This window comes from Eutrema salsugineum, unplaced genomic scaffold (assembly GCF_000478725.1).
Source record: "Eutrema salsugineum unplaced genomic scaffold, Eutsalg1_0 scaffold_1, whole genome shotgun sequence".
Classification (NCBI taxonomy): Eukaryota; Viridiplantae; Streptophyta; class Magnoliopsida; order Brassicales; family Brassicaceae; genus Eutrema; species Eutrema salsugineum.
Window position 1 is genome coordinate 9,414,635 of NW_006256909.1, and position 12,653 is coordinate 9,427,287.

Below are 12,653 nucleotides of genomic sequence, written 5' to 3' on the forward strand. Positions count from 1 at the left end.
CACCGTTTTCGTTTTCGATCCTGAAATTTTGAGCCTCCACCATCGGTTTACTAGTACAGTACGTTTTGTAACTTTTTTTTATTTCTTCTACGAAAAGTATATCTATATCCCAAAGGTTCTGATGGTTTTGCTTCGTTTAAGATATAACGAGCCCATTTCCCCTAGAATTGTCAAATTGTGCTCTGCTAAAAAGGATTTGAAATTAGGGACTCAGGTTCATGGAATCACCATTGTTACTGGATACATATCCGATTAGTTTATTGGTCAATACTTTGATTGTGATGAATGCAAAAATGCGACAAAGTCGAAGCTTCGAGGAAGGTTTTTAATGAATTTTAGCTGTAAAAGTTGTGGTTTATTGGGAATGTTCTTCTTTTCTTCTCATCTACAAAATGATTCTTTGTTCCGAAGGAATTGAGTTGTTTAGGTCACATGGAATATGCTGGAATAAAGCCACACCACAAGTTTAGCTTGTGTGCAAGCTTAGGAGACGTAAATGGAGGAAGAACAATCGGACTCAGTGTACGGTCGATAAATGCGCTTGTCGATATCTATGCCAAAGCCGGGTTGCCTTGGAGATGCGCTTCTTGTTTTCAAAGAGAAAGGACTATGACGTTGTTTCTTGGACTGCTATCAATAACTTGTTTGATATTCATTAACATTATGGCTTGGCTCTCGATTATGTTTCCTTGTCGAGCTCATCGAAAGCATTTTCCATGGTCGCATTTTAAAAGATGAACGCAGTGGCCATGAATAGATGATACATTCTTATCTATCTAAACTTTTCATGTCGGATAATTACGTTTTTAAACAGCTTAATTGGTTCTTATGGCAAGCGAGAGAAAGGGTTAGATTCTGTCCTCTGGATGCTTTTGTATACAGCTCTCTTTCTTATTGAGTTCTTAACAATTTTGATTGTCATGTTTATGCAAAATGTGACAAATTCAAACCTTTCGAGGAATGTCTCTTCATTTCAATTTGTACAAAAACATTATTTGTCTTACACCTTTGTATACAAACAGACAGAGAGTTGTCATGTTTATTTTGTTTAAAGGAATTGGTGTATGTACCTCTATTTATTTAATATTTTATTCTTTTAATAATTGAAGTAAATTCCCGGTTTAATCTGGTTCCGTAAGTTCGATGTAAAGATGAACCCATCATCATCACTGAACGCTTATGTTTCAAATGGATGGAGGGACAATATGCTTCTATCTCCACATCATCATCACTGTGATTACCGTTTTCGCTTTTGTCCGAGTCTATGTTTCCTAAAAGATTCACTCCCACGTTATTGTATTTGGGTTATCGAAAGGTTAGAGATTTCGGAGTTCTTAGTCTCAGAAATATTATGGCAAGTTTAGAGTGCTCTGTTACGCACGTCACCTGCTCGATGAAAGTCCTGAACCAGACTTGGTTACTTGGTCAACGCTTATTTTCGGTGTAATGCAAGAACGATTACGACCAAGAAGAATCTTCTGGCTTTTAAATAGATGCACTTGCTTAGTCTCTTGGCCTGTAACGAGTTCACTTGATTTTAACGTTTTCAAGAAGAAATTGAGCTTTTTTAAGTTATCGCCAAACTAATGGGGTACATAGGTAAATCTCATTTTATCATTTTGACCCTTGCTCGTTCAATATGCTTGTCAGTATGTGTGTTAAAGTCTTGTAGATTCACTTGCTGTTTTCAAAGAGAGAAAGACTTGTTGGAATGCTATAATAGTTGGTTCAGTTATTAATGAACGTTATGGCTTTGCTCTAGATTTGTTTGTGAAGATGGAAAGGTCAAACTTTGTCTCATATATTTTTACTTTGTGAAGCTAAACGAGAGCTATATGTGGAATCTATTCTCTCAAAGGAGTTGGGATCATAGGTGATGCAGTTGAGTTAAGAATGAACCAGGAGTTAGTTGGATTGAGGTTAAAGACAAAGTACATACGTTTCTTGTCGGAGATAGAAGTCGTTTCAGAGTTGTTTGATTAGGATTTTATGGTCAAGTGTTAAGTACAGGTGTGAAAAAACGAAGAAACCAAGAAATGGAGAAGATAAAGATAAGGTTTGTTAAGCTTTTCTATTATTATCTCTCTGATATGTAATCGTTACAATAAGCCTACTTCTCTGAAACAGACTTGCCCTTCTTCATTTTTCATGTATGCATTATGGTTACAGTTCAGAAGGAGCCAAAAAACCACTCTATTTGGTGAATGCGAGCTCTCATAAGCAGATTATCTAAGAGGTAATTCTATATTCCCTATGTAATTTAGATGCTCAGGCTGCCTTTTTCTTATGGGACTAAGCGTCATATAAACCGATGTTGTTGTCGAAGATGAGATGTATCCTATACCTTTGACCTGTAGAAGTTTAAAATACAGGGGCACTAAGTAAATTATCTTAGTTGACGCAAGCTTAGTCACCATAACAGCTTCATCATGTGTAGTAAATGTTGACTATGTTATCTCATGCCTTTCTTCCAAACTAATATACAAAATCATTTTAGAAGTCCGATATTTTATGATTAGAGATTAGATATTAACGCTCACCAGTGACTGCTTCTTTCTACGAAACAACTAATTTGCTTTTATCCATCATCTTCAACTGCAGGTAATTGCTGGAGTTAATATTTGTAACAATCGACATGTTCACACATTGAGTAGTGCTTGTTGAGTGGTGTCAACTGTTTCAGGCTTTCAGCTGTAGTGAGAATCGAATAAAGAGATTGAAAGGAGGTACCTAGGCGGCAAGAACAGAAGAAGATGAAAAGAAGAGTAGCCAGTGAAAAAAACAAAAAAAAAACTACGTTTTAGGTGTCGTAGGTGGCTCTGATACCGTGTAGGAGTAGACTGTAATGTTATTGCATCTATAGACAGAGTATATATACTAGCTTGTACAAAGGAGGAGACACTAGGTAAAGATTACAAAAACGTTCAAGGAAATACAGATAAAATTGAGAGACATTCATTTTTTATAGATAGCTGCTTCTTCTAGTTCTAGTTCTAGTTCTATCCATCATATTCAACAACATCACGTGGCTCTTTAGATAAGCAAAAAAGCCGTTTGTATTCGTCTACAGTATAAGTATCCAGAGAGGTGTGTTTCTATCTTGATTAAAGCTACAGAAATGAAGCTCACAGTAAAATATAAAAATTTGATGCCTTCTTAGTGGGCAAAAGGTGGAACTTGGACGATGGAGTGAGGTTCTGAATCTTGAGTTGATTGGGGAAAAAAAAATATATTATTTTTCTTTCATTATGTTCTCCAAACAAAATCCTCTTACATGCATTATCTTCATATGTATACGGTTATTAAAAGTTAATTAATGTAAAGAGAAAAAAAGAAAGAAGAAAAAGAAAGGTAATTTAAATTACCTCAAATCGCTACCCCAGATAGCATGATTACTGAAGTAAAACCATCCCGACCACAGACCTTCACAAGGTCTGCCACACAGAGAGAACATTTTGGTTCTTCTGAATTTTCGGCATCCCACGAGACTTTCTCGTGACCATAGAGAAGATTTTTCACTTCTCTTTCCTCGGGTACCAATATGTTGCTCGAACCCTGGTGCGACTCACTTTTCATGCCGAGTCACTACCACTTTGCCGTGGTTCGAATTGGTGACCGTACATCTGTTCGTTTAATACTTAAATATAAGATGGACTTTTTAAATTAGTCCCGGTTTAATCCGGTTCGCTAAAAATATTCAACAACCAGCAGCAATATTATTAAGTTACGGTTTATGGTTCAAATGGAGGAGGGCAAAGCATTTTTTTTCCTCATTCATCATCATCACCTGTTGTTAAATTTGTTATTAAGTTACGGTTTATCGATTCAGTTGCCTCCTTGAAGCTGAGCCTCGATCATTGTACAAGTTTTCTCTTTTACGAAAAGTCTATAACTTCAAGTTTTGTTTTTTTTTAACATTTACTCCAAGTTTTGTTGTGTCATCACCTCAAAGACCTTCTTGTTCTTGTGGTGATCATTTGTGTTTGTAAACTTACAAACTGATTTTTCTAATTTTGTTACCTATTTAAAAAAAAAAGGCTTCCTTTTATTTTGCTAAAAAATAGTATTTAAACAAACAAATTGTGAACTATAATTGATTTTCTCTTATCCACAAAACGTCTAAGTATTTTGTGAAAAGTCATAAGATATTTGAATTTCTTAAATAAGTTTGTGTTGTGCCCTTTAAAGGTATTTTGCTTCTTTATGGGGATCGAAAGAGATATTTGGTTGAAGTTATAAAGAAAGAAAGAGTTATTTGTTTCTGTAGAAATAGAATGAAAAGAAAAAGACTTCTAGAAGTAAAAGAAATTGAATGAACCCAAACTTGCATAGAAAATCTGTCATGTCTCTCGTCCACGTAGAGATAGAGCTAACCAAACAAGACTTCATGTGGGACCGATACTTAAGAACTACTTCAACTGTTCGTATACTTCTCCGAACTTTCTTCTTTCTTCTTCTCATGTCGTATTCTCCGGTATTCAAGTTGTGAAAGTTTTTCGGATATTTTTAAATATTACTCCGTATTGTTTAAAAGTCTAATAATACTTTTTTTTAAATGATATTTTATACGTTTACAATAAAACTTGAAAGGTTCCAGAGAATCACTAAGTGTGAATGGTGGAAATAATAAGTTGACTACAAGGAGCATTAACTGAATGATGCTATTATCGGAAGTCTTAAAATATAGTAGTGATTATGTTTTCTGTTAGATGTATTCAATCCCGTTCCACGTACGTTAAAATTTTCTGGTTGTTGAATAGAAAAGATTAATATAGACTGAAGAGTAATCAGCCAATCAGGCTTTCTAAACTAAATTGTATGTCTAGTTTAAACAATTCCCAGATTTTTTTTTCTTGGACATTTAACCTTATTTAACTTTCGGTTCAATTATTTTATCAACCTTAATGCACACTTTAGGTTTTGATATAAACCGGTTTTGTTAGCCTTCAAATCATCTTTAAAAGATCTTGATTGTAAAAGTATCCTAAAGATATCATGATTTTTGTTTCCTCTTTGTTTTTTTGTGTTTGTTTCTGTGCATCATCAAATAATAGAGAAAATTTTGTCGTTATTATTACAATATCTCTAAATTTGTCAATATCAAAAGAAAAACGTACGTGTGTAGTATACAAACCACTAGCTCAACTTGGACCAGAGACAGCCGTTGATCCATCTGTTTCTTTTTTCCTTAAATTTTCTTTCCAAACAATTGTTGAAACCGTGTTTTTCTGTTTTGTTGTCGCCGTGCATTAGGCTCTGCTCTATATATACACCAACAATTCACCACTGAGATTAAATAGAAACCAAATACAGCTTCCTCTTGACTTTCTCTTTAAAACATTTTCAAGAAGAAGAAAAACTTGTGAAAGATCTAGAGGTCATGGTTAGAACAGAATTAGGAAGGAGGAGATTTTTATCTGGAGCTGAGATGGCTCCGGCGCAGATGACTTCTCGTCGGAGATGTCCGATGTCTCCGACATTAGAGACCATTTTGGAAGAAAGGTCTGATGATTTTAATCATCAAGATTATTATCATTCAAAAGTTGCCGTGGGACAACGACACCGTCTTCTTCTTCTCCTGCCGGCGATTATATCGGCCGTTTCTTGTGTTTTGATGTATAGAAACGATCGTGTTGTTCGATTTTCTTGAACATTTTTACATACTTACATATGTATAAAGTATTTCAATGTACTTTATGTATACGCAGAAGAGTTTATTTTTTTGGTGTTATATCAATCTTTTATATATGTCTCCGTTTCAATTCATAATGTTACTTTGTTCATTTGATTCTGAAATATGAATTTATAACATTTGTCTATGCTCATAAGTTCGGAGTGTTTTTACCAACAAGATCTTTTCTAACATTGCTCGAGTTTTTGACAAATGAATACATATGCAAAAACACCCCCTTTAAATCAGCAAAACTAGCTATTATCAAAATTTGCAAACAAATTATGCCGATAAATTGTGCGCCGGTTTAATTCTTCAAAACATGGTCAAAACTGTTTTTTTGACCTTTGCAAAACACATTTCTAGTAAACAGAACCAACTTTCAAGTCTTTAACTCTTTTGGACCTAAAATTATGAAGAGATTATGTTATTAACAAGAGGTAAATATCCAAAATTACAAGCTAAAGATTGCAATCAATAGTCTTTGATAGTCTTGTACAACACAAAGTACAAAAGCATTGAGAGGAGAAGAGGAAGAAAGATCACAATCCGTTTTGGCGCCTTAACATCAAAACTATCACATCCTTCTTCAAAAATCGTTTCCAATTTAGGCTGTGAAAAGCTCCTCGATAATCGTCTCTGCTGAATCCGATGAGACAGTGAAGGTGTTACCTCTCCCCATGTTTGAATAAACCTCATTTCATTCGTCATTGCTATGAAACTATGAAAGATAAGTTTTTTTGTTGTCCTGAAATGGGCAGAGGAAAACAAGATTAAGGTGTTGGATAAAAAAGATGGGAACAAAGGAATGGTTTATATAGAGAAGATTAGAAGACTTTTTACGGTTATATAAGTATGGGAAAATGTCAATATCCAAAAATATCTGGACAACGACGCGCTAATCTCTTAATTTAATTCTTGTGTTAAATTTAGAGATTCTAGAAAGTCATATAAAAAACAGTTAATATACTTACCCGAATAAACCAGTTGGACTATTTTAAGGTGTTTTTCCTGACAACAAAATCTCATTATTAAAGTTTGTTATAACTTGTGTTACTGTTATGCAATCCATTATAGAGACATGGGACGTTTTTATTTTTAAAATTACATTCTATTGTTTGACATTTGTTAAATGTTATATTATTATAAATGTTCAACATTTGCTATATTATATAATAAGTTTAGCTAATTAGATCATTTTTTATTTTTATTTTCTTTTTGGATGGGTATATATACTTTTTGTAAACAAAGTTAACAAAGTAAATGAACAAATGTTATTAAAATTGATCATTTCTGGGCTGAAAGTAGCCCAAGTAAGTCCACCGGTTTCACATATTTTCTTTGTTGATGATAGCCTCTTCTTCTGTAAAGCGGAAATTCAGCAGGGAGCTGAGATTTTCAGGATTATTGATACATATGAAGGGGCCTCGGAACAACAACTTAATTTGGGAAAATCCTCCATTATGTTCGGGAATAGAGTGGATCCGCTTTTAAAGGAAGGCATCAAGAATGCTATAGGGATATCATCAGAGGGCGGCATGGGGATGTACCTCGGCCTCCAAGAGCAGATCTGTGGATCAAAGAAGAAAGTCTTCTCCTATGTTCATGACCGTCTGAGCAATCGGGTCAATAATTGGTCTGCAAGACTTCTTTCCAAAGGTGGAAAAGAAATTCAAATCAAATTCGTTGCACAAGCCGTCCCTACGTACGTCATGTCATGTTTTCTATTGCCCCAAGGAGTGACGGACAAATTGCGGAGTGCCATTGCCAATTTTTGGTGAAGCTCAAAACAGAATAGTAGCGGAATACACTGGATTGCTTGGGATAAGATCTGTGTCCCTCAGGATATGGGAGACCTCGGATTCTGAGACTTAAAAGACTTTAACCTAGCCCTTCTTGCAAAACAGCTATGGCGCCTTATCCAATATCCCTCATCACTCTTGGCTCGGGTCTTAAGAGGCAGATATTTTAACCGGTCCGACCTTCTAGAAGACCGGAACGTTTACTCACCATCATATGGGTGGAGGAGTATAATGGCCGCAAAACCGTTTTTGAGGATGAGACTGAGGAAGACAATTGGATCGGGCCTAAATACGAGAGTGTGGAGCGAACCGTGGATTCCTGACCTTAGAGCTCGGCCGCCTAAACCGGCCCCGCATATCGGATTTCAAGAGCCGGAAATCCTGGTATACTCTTTCATCCGCCGAGACACCAAACAGTGGGATGTTCCCTTGCTTAGAGATTTTTTCCATCCTGAGGATATTCCCCTTATTCTCGGGCTGAGACCTAGCCAGACCCGGACCTTGGATGGATATGCCTGGAATCATTCCATATCGGGACTGTACTCAGTCAAGTCTGGATATGATCTAATTAGAAGAACGAAGATTGAACGAGAAGCTGAAGCGTTTAGGGAACCAAACATCACGGCCTTACAACGACATGTTTGGAGAGTTTGTTCACCTGGAAAGATGAAACACTTTATGTAGCAATCTTTATCTGGGTGCGTGGCGACATGCCAGAACCTCACATACCGACATTTGGGTTCCGACAAACGCTGTCCCCGCTGTGGGGATCCCGAGGAAACCATAAACCACCTACTGTTCTTATGTTTCCCGGCATTACAAGTCTCGGCGTTATCGGACTTTCCGTCCCTTCCGGGTGTCTTCCCGAGTACTTCTATTTATCAAAATATGAGCTTTCTCTTTTGGAAAACAAAAGAGCTAGGCATGACGGACCCTACAAAGGATATTTATCCTTGGATCCTATGGTTTATTTGGAAAGCAAGGAACGAGAAGATCTTCAAAGGGAAAGAAATTTCCCCGGAGGATACATGGATTCATGCAAAAGTGGAAGCAGAAAGTTGGAGAGTTGCGAACCAACCTGAAGACAGCGACGACACTCAAGTTGAGGAAGTAGGCCTTCCACCGGACACCATTGCGATACCCGTGGTACCGCAAACCCCAATATGCCGGATTGACGCCTCGTGGATCAATCACGGACAGGTTAGCAGCCTCGGTTGGAGCTTTGTGGATGGCGGAGGATTTGAACTTTTTGGACTTCAGGGATGCCGTAGAAGCCTCTCGGCCCTCCATGCCGAGATGGATTTCCTCCTCTGGGCTATGTCCTGCTTGAGAGAGAGACGGATTTTTTCGGTTCACTTTCAATCCGACTGTTTGGATCTGGTGCGTATGACTGAGGTTTCAGCTGATTGGCCGTCCTTTAATGCAGAGCTAGATACCTTCCGCCTCCTTCAAGAGAGCTTCTCAGAGTGCATTTTATCTCATATTCCGAGGGATCTAAATGTCCAGGCGGATAGTCTTGCGAAAGGAGCTCGAGCAAGAGGCGTTATCTTTTCCCAAATCGATCATAACGAGCTCACCGATGGTGGTCCACGAATCACTAATACGTTGGGCCAAATGTAATTGTACTAGATGGGTAGTGGAAAAAAAAAATGTTATTAAAATTGATATAGTTTGTGTTAAAAAAAAAAAAATTAGTTCTATCGTTAAATATTGAATCCGTTTATGAAATATGTGGCTTTTTTTTTAATATTCAAACATATATCAAAAGTTATAGAAATAGAATGGTGTAGAGATATTGTTTTTCACTTCTTCCATAACAACTATATATTATTTTTCACATGAAATAAATCATGGGCATAGAAAGATAATTAAAAAAAAAAAATAGTGGAGTCATTAATTTTTTTTTTTTTGTTAGTGAAGTCATCTTTGTTCAACAGAAAACACAAAACAAAACGGAAATAAATAAATCACAGTGAAAATTGGAAATTGAGGGTTTAGTTGTTTAAGAAGAACAACAATTGATCAATTAGGGGTTTATATGATCAAAGAAAAAAATCTTTGTGGGCAAAGAAATCTGAAACTCCTTCAATGGCGGAAGAAGAGAAGCAAACTTCACCAGAACCTCCTCTTCCTCCTCTGCCGGAATCTCCATCCCAACCCGAAGATCCGCCGCCGGAAACATCTACTCGTCCGGCTAATTTCGATCCTAGTCGAAGTAAGTCTCTGATTTTCCCTTTTCTTCTGCAATATCAAAATTGATTTCTAGGGTTTGGCTTTCTACTTCTTAGCTCATACCTTACTGGGTTTTTTGTTTAATCTCCCTTCACGTACTCGGATGTGCAGTCCCCAAATTCTTCTCCGCCATTGTTAATAGTACCCAAAGCTCGCATTTTTAAAAACTCTAATCTAAAATCCTTGGTATTGCATAGTCACGATTTTGACAAGTGTATTGAGAGCTTAACTTTCCTTTGATAGTGAGAGATTAGAGCTGCAATTGATGTAAACAATTCATTCTGTTTCTTAGTTTCACAAAATTCAAATGAAGATTCGTGAATGTATTATGTGATTCTCTATCTGCATTCTCCAATATATTAACGCTATCTTCAGGATGAATCACTGATGTTTTTGAAGCAAACCCTTAGTATCTGCATTGTGATAATTTCGCTATTAAGCTAACCAAGTGCTTTGAATTCATTTGTTTTTGAAAGTGATTGGGATCATCAAAAGGAAGGCCTTGATCAAGGATTTAGCTGCAGCTTACCACACCGAGTGTCTTGCTTATTGCCGAGAACTTCTGGAGCTCCAAAAGAGAAAGGACGAGGTTAGAAACCGATCTCTTTTCTATTCATTGTGAAGACATTAAAGCTCGTTTGTTTCCTTGTATGTTCCAATTGTTTGTATATGAACTTGTAGCCTTCTGGTACACATATCGGCTCTATAGATATAAAACGGATCAGAGCAAGAAACTAATGAATTACTCTAAGTATCGGATTTTTAGTTGTTATAAGTTTAGTCCTGAACGCAAAGAACCACCGAGGGCATTAAATCCAGACGGTTTTCTTTCAAGTTAAGATTGAAATTGTTAAAACTTGGTCAGATAGGTGAAACTCAATGGCAAAACAAACTGCGGTTTAGGCTAAACCGGTTTTTTCACGTGTTGTAACCTTGTTTAATTTTGCTTTCTTTATTTTGCAGCCGTTTCTTGACACAAAAGCTCCAGAAGATCTGAAAAAGGAGACATTGAGGTCTTCTTCCAAACGAGCTAAGAAAAAACGTTAGAAGAAAAAAAAACTTGTATGATGCTTATTTTTCTACGAGGGTATTGATGTTTATAGATCGTCATGTTGAAAATGGGAAACTTTATTTGATTATCTACAGTATTTACACATTTACAACTTTGAATCACCCTTTCTAAAGACATCTCTCAACTAGACCAAGCGAAAATCCGGTAAACCGGTCTGAGACAATCGACCACAGCAACCGCTTGATGCTTTGCCTTCAAACAGAATCTCTGAAACCAGTTTGTGTCAGGAACAGAGACAATCATAGAAGATTGAAGATACATCGAAGCTGCTCTTTTCACGAGCTCGTTTCGAATTGCGATGTTTGAAGAATCCATATCAGACAAGAGAAACCCTTCTTGCGAAGGAACACTGTGTTGGTGGTGACAAAACATCGAACCAAAGCCATCGGAACTCGAGATCACATCTTTCAAGCTCGTGTAACTGAGATTATTGTGATCATTGTCTTCGGAGATAAAGAGGAAGGGTGATTTTTGCAACATTTGGAAACCTTGTCTCCATATTCGTAGTAGGATTTAAATGGTGGGGAGACTGAATGCGTTTTATATCTTCCCCTGTTTTAGACGACCGGTGATACCTTCTATTTTGCCAGAATTATCGGAAAGGACCTAAATTTTGTGGACTTTCCACTTTTAGACCGCTTATAAAGGAAAAGGAAACGTGATCGTCCAGATTAAAGAAATTTGAATAAACGAGATTTAGTGACTTAAATAGAAGTCAGTTAATCTGTGAATGGTAATGTCGAGATTCGATAGGGGTAATAAATAGTTGTTTGCTTATCTTGAAACGCCCAAGCAGCGATTGATCGATCGAAAAATTGTGACCCCAACGCAAAACGCTAGCGTTTGGCGTTTCAGCGAGTTCAGGCAGAGATTGGCTGCAAAACTAAATTCTTTGGTTTATTAGTGTTTAAATTACGGCCCAAAAGATATAGTTACATTGGGCCTTAACTCAAGTACATAATACTGGAAAATTAATTTCATCCATAAATTCATAACATTTTTATTTCGTTATATTTAAATATTACTTTTAACGTCATTTCGTCTGCTTTCATCATAGTTTTAAACCTTGATGGAAACATGACTTTGAATTCACTTTAACTAAACATATATATGTATTATATAATATAGATGTTGGAACAAACATATGGGCGTATGTTGTGGTCCTTCCATTGTTGTCTGAATGATAAATGAATAACCAATAAAAATCGAGTTTGATTAGTTCCTAGCTAGACTAGATAGAATTCATTTACATGTAATGGGTAATAATAAATTAATTAGAGTTAATCTAATAATGGAAAGGTATATACCTCTGAGTGGACCTATCTTTCAAATCACAATTAGGGTTTATTCCATATTAGAGCATGTAGAAGCTTAATGGACAAAATTAATCATGAGTCATGACCCACTAGATTCATTAATGGTCCATTTTAAAAGGACACCAACTTCACTTATCCCTACTTTAATGTACTACTCTCTTAATTAATACACTTGACCCAATTGTTCTAGAAATTCCCTTATCATGCTTTGGTTTTTTTTTTTCTGTTATGTTTTGTCAGTAAAAAAAAAAATTTAACGAAAATCCTTTTGGTATTTCTTCAGGAATTTTTTAATTTGGGTCAGCTTGAATTTAGTTTTGATCTTACAAAAAAAAAAAAAAACAGATACCAATTTATTCCACTTAAATTTTTAATCAAGTTGTATTGTTGTGTCCGGTGTATGTAAGTTGAAACTTCTAAAAAAAACTACGAAATTGTCTGGCTTGGAAATACGTTGCATTTAGCAATTGTCAATTACGTTTAATACGTTTTGCAATCCTTATCTCAACTGTCAATTCCCTTAATACAATAGTTCAATTAGTATCATACTATTTTTGTTC

At 36.2% G+C, this 12,653-nt stretch overlaps 3 protein-coding genes and 1 long non-coding RNA gene across 4 annotated transcripts; 3 read left to right on the forward strand and 1 right to left on the reverse strand.

Annotated features, from left to right (window-relative positions):
• Positions 1 to 1,163: 1,163 nt before the first annotated feature.
• On the forward strand, positions 1,164 to 2,944 carry LOC112082300. Its single transcript, XR_002896959.1, has 3 exons — positions 1,164 to 2,056; positions 2,170 to 2,236; positions 2,602 to 2,944. It is a non-coding gene; the product is annotated as an uncharacterized LOC112082300 (long non-coding RNA).
• Positions 2,945 to 5,264: 2,320 nt separating this feature from the next.
• LOC18030469 lies at positions 5,265 to 5,809 on the forward strand. The gene has a single exon (XM_006414043.2). The coding sequence runs from the start codon at positions 5,381 to 5,383 to the stop codon at positions 5,648 to 5,650; it is 270 nt and encodes an 89-aa protein (XP_006414106.1). The 5' UTR covers positions 5,265 to 5,380; the 3' UTR covers positions 5,651 to 5,809.
• A 3,643-nt stretch (positions 5,810 to 9,452) lies between these two features.
• Positions 9,453 to 10,846, forward strand: LOC18030470. The gene is made up of 3 exons (XM_006414045.2): positions 9,453 to 9,688; positions 10,182 to 10,294; positions 10,669 to 10,846. The coding sequence occupies exons 1-3, from the start codon at positions 9,562 to 9,564 to the stop codon at positions 10,750 to 10,752; spliced, it is 324 nt and encodes a 107-aa protein (XP_006414108.1). The 5' UTR covers positions 9,453 to 9,561; the 3' UTR covers positions 10,753 to 10,846.
• On the reverse strand, positions 10,821 to 11,278 carry LOC18030472. Its single transcript, XM_006414044.2, has one exon. It carries the CDS (start codon positions 11,255 to 11,257, stop codon positions 10,898 to 10,900), a length of 360 nt encoding a protein of 119 aa, XP_006414107.1. The 5' UTR covers positions 11,258 to 11,278; the 3' UTR covers positions 10,821 to 10,897.
• Positions 11,279 to 12,653: the final 1,375 nt, after the last annotated feature.

Coding starts and splice junctions, on each gene's coding strand:
- LOC18030469 (XM_006414043.2), top strand. CDS start 5,381: ATGGTTAGAACAGAATTAGGAAGGAGGAGATTTTTATCTGGAGCTGAG.
- LOC18030470 (XM_006414045.2), top strand. CDS start 9,562: ATGGCGGAAGAAGAGAAGCAAACTTCACCAGAACCTCCTCTTCCTCCT. Junction 9,689..10,181: donor TAATTTCGATCCTAGTCGAA/GTAAGTCTCTGA, acceptor TGTTTTTGAAAG/TGATTGGGATCATCAAAAGG. Junction 10,295..10,668: donor TCCAAAAGAGAAAGGACGAG/GTTAGAAACCGA, acceptor TTTATTTTGCAG/CCGTTTCTTGACACAAAAGC.
- LOC18030472 (XM_006414044.2), bottom strand. CDS start 11,257: ATGTTGCAAAAATCACCCTTCCTCTTTATCTCCGAAGACAATGATCAC.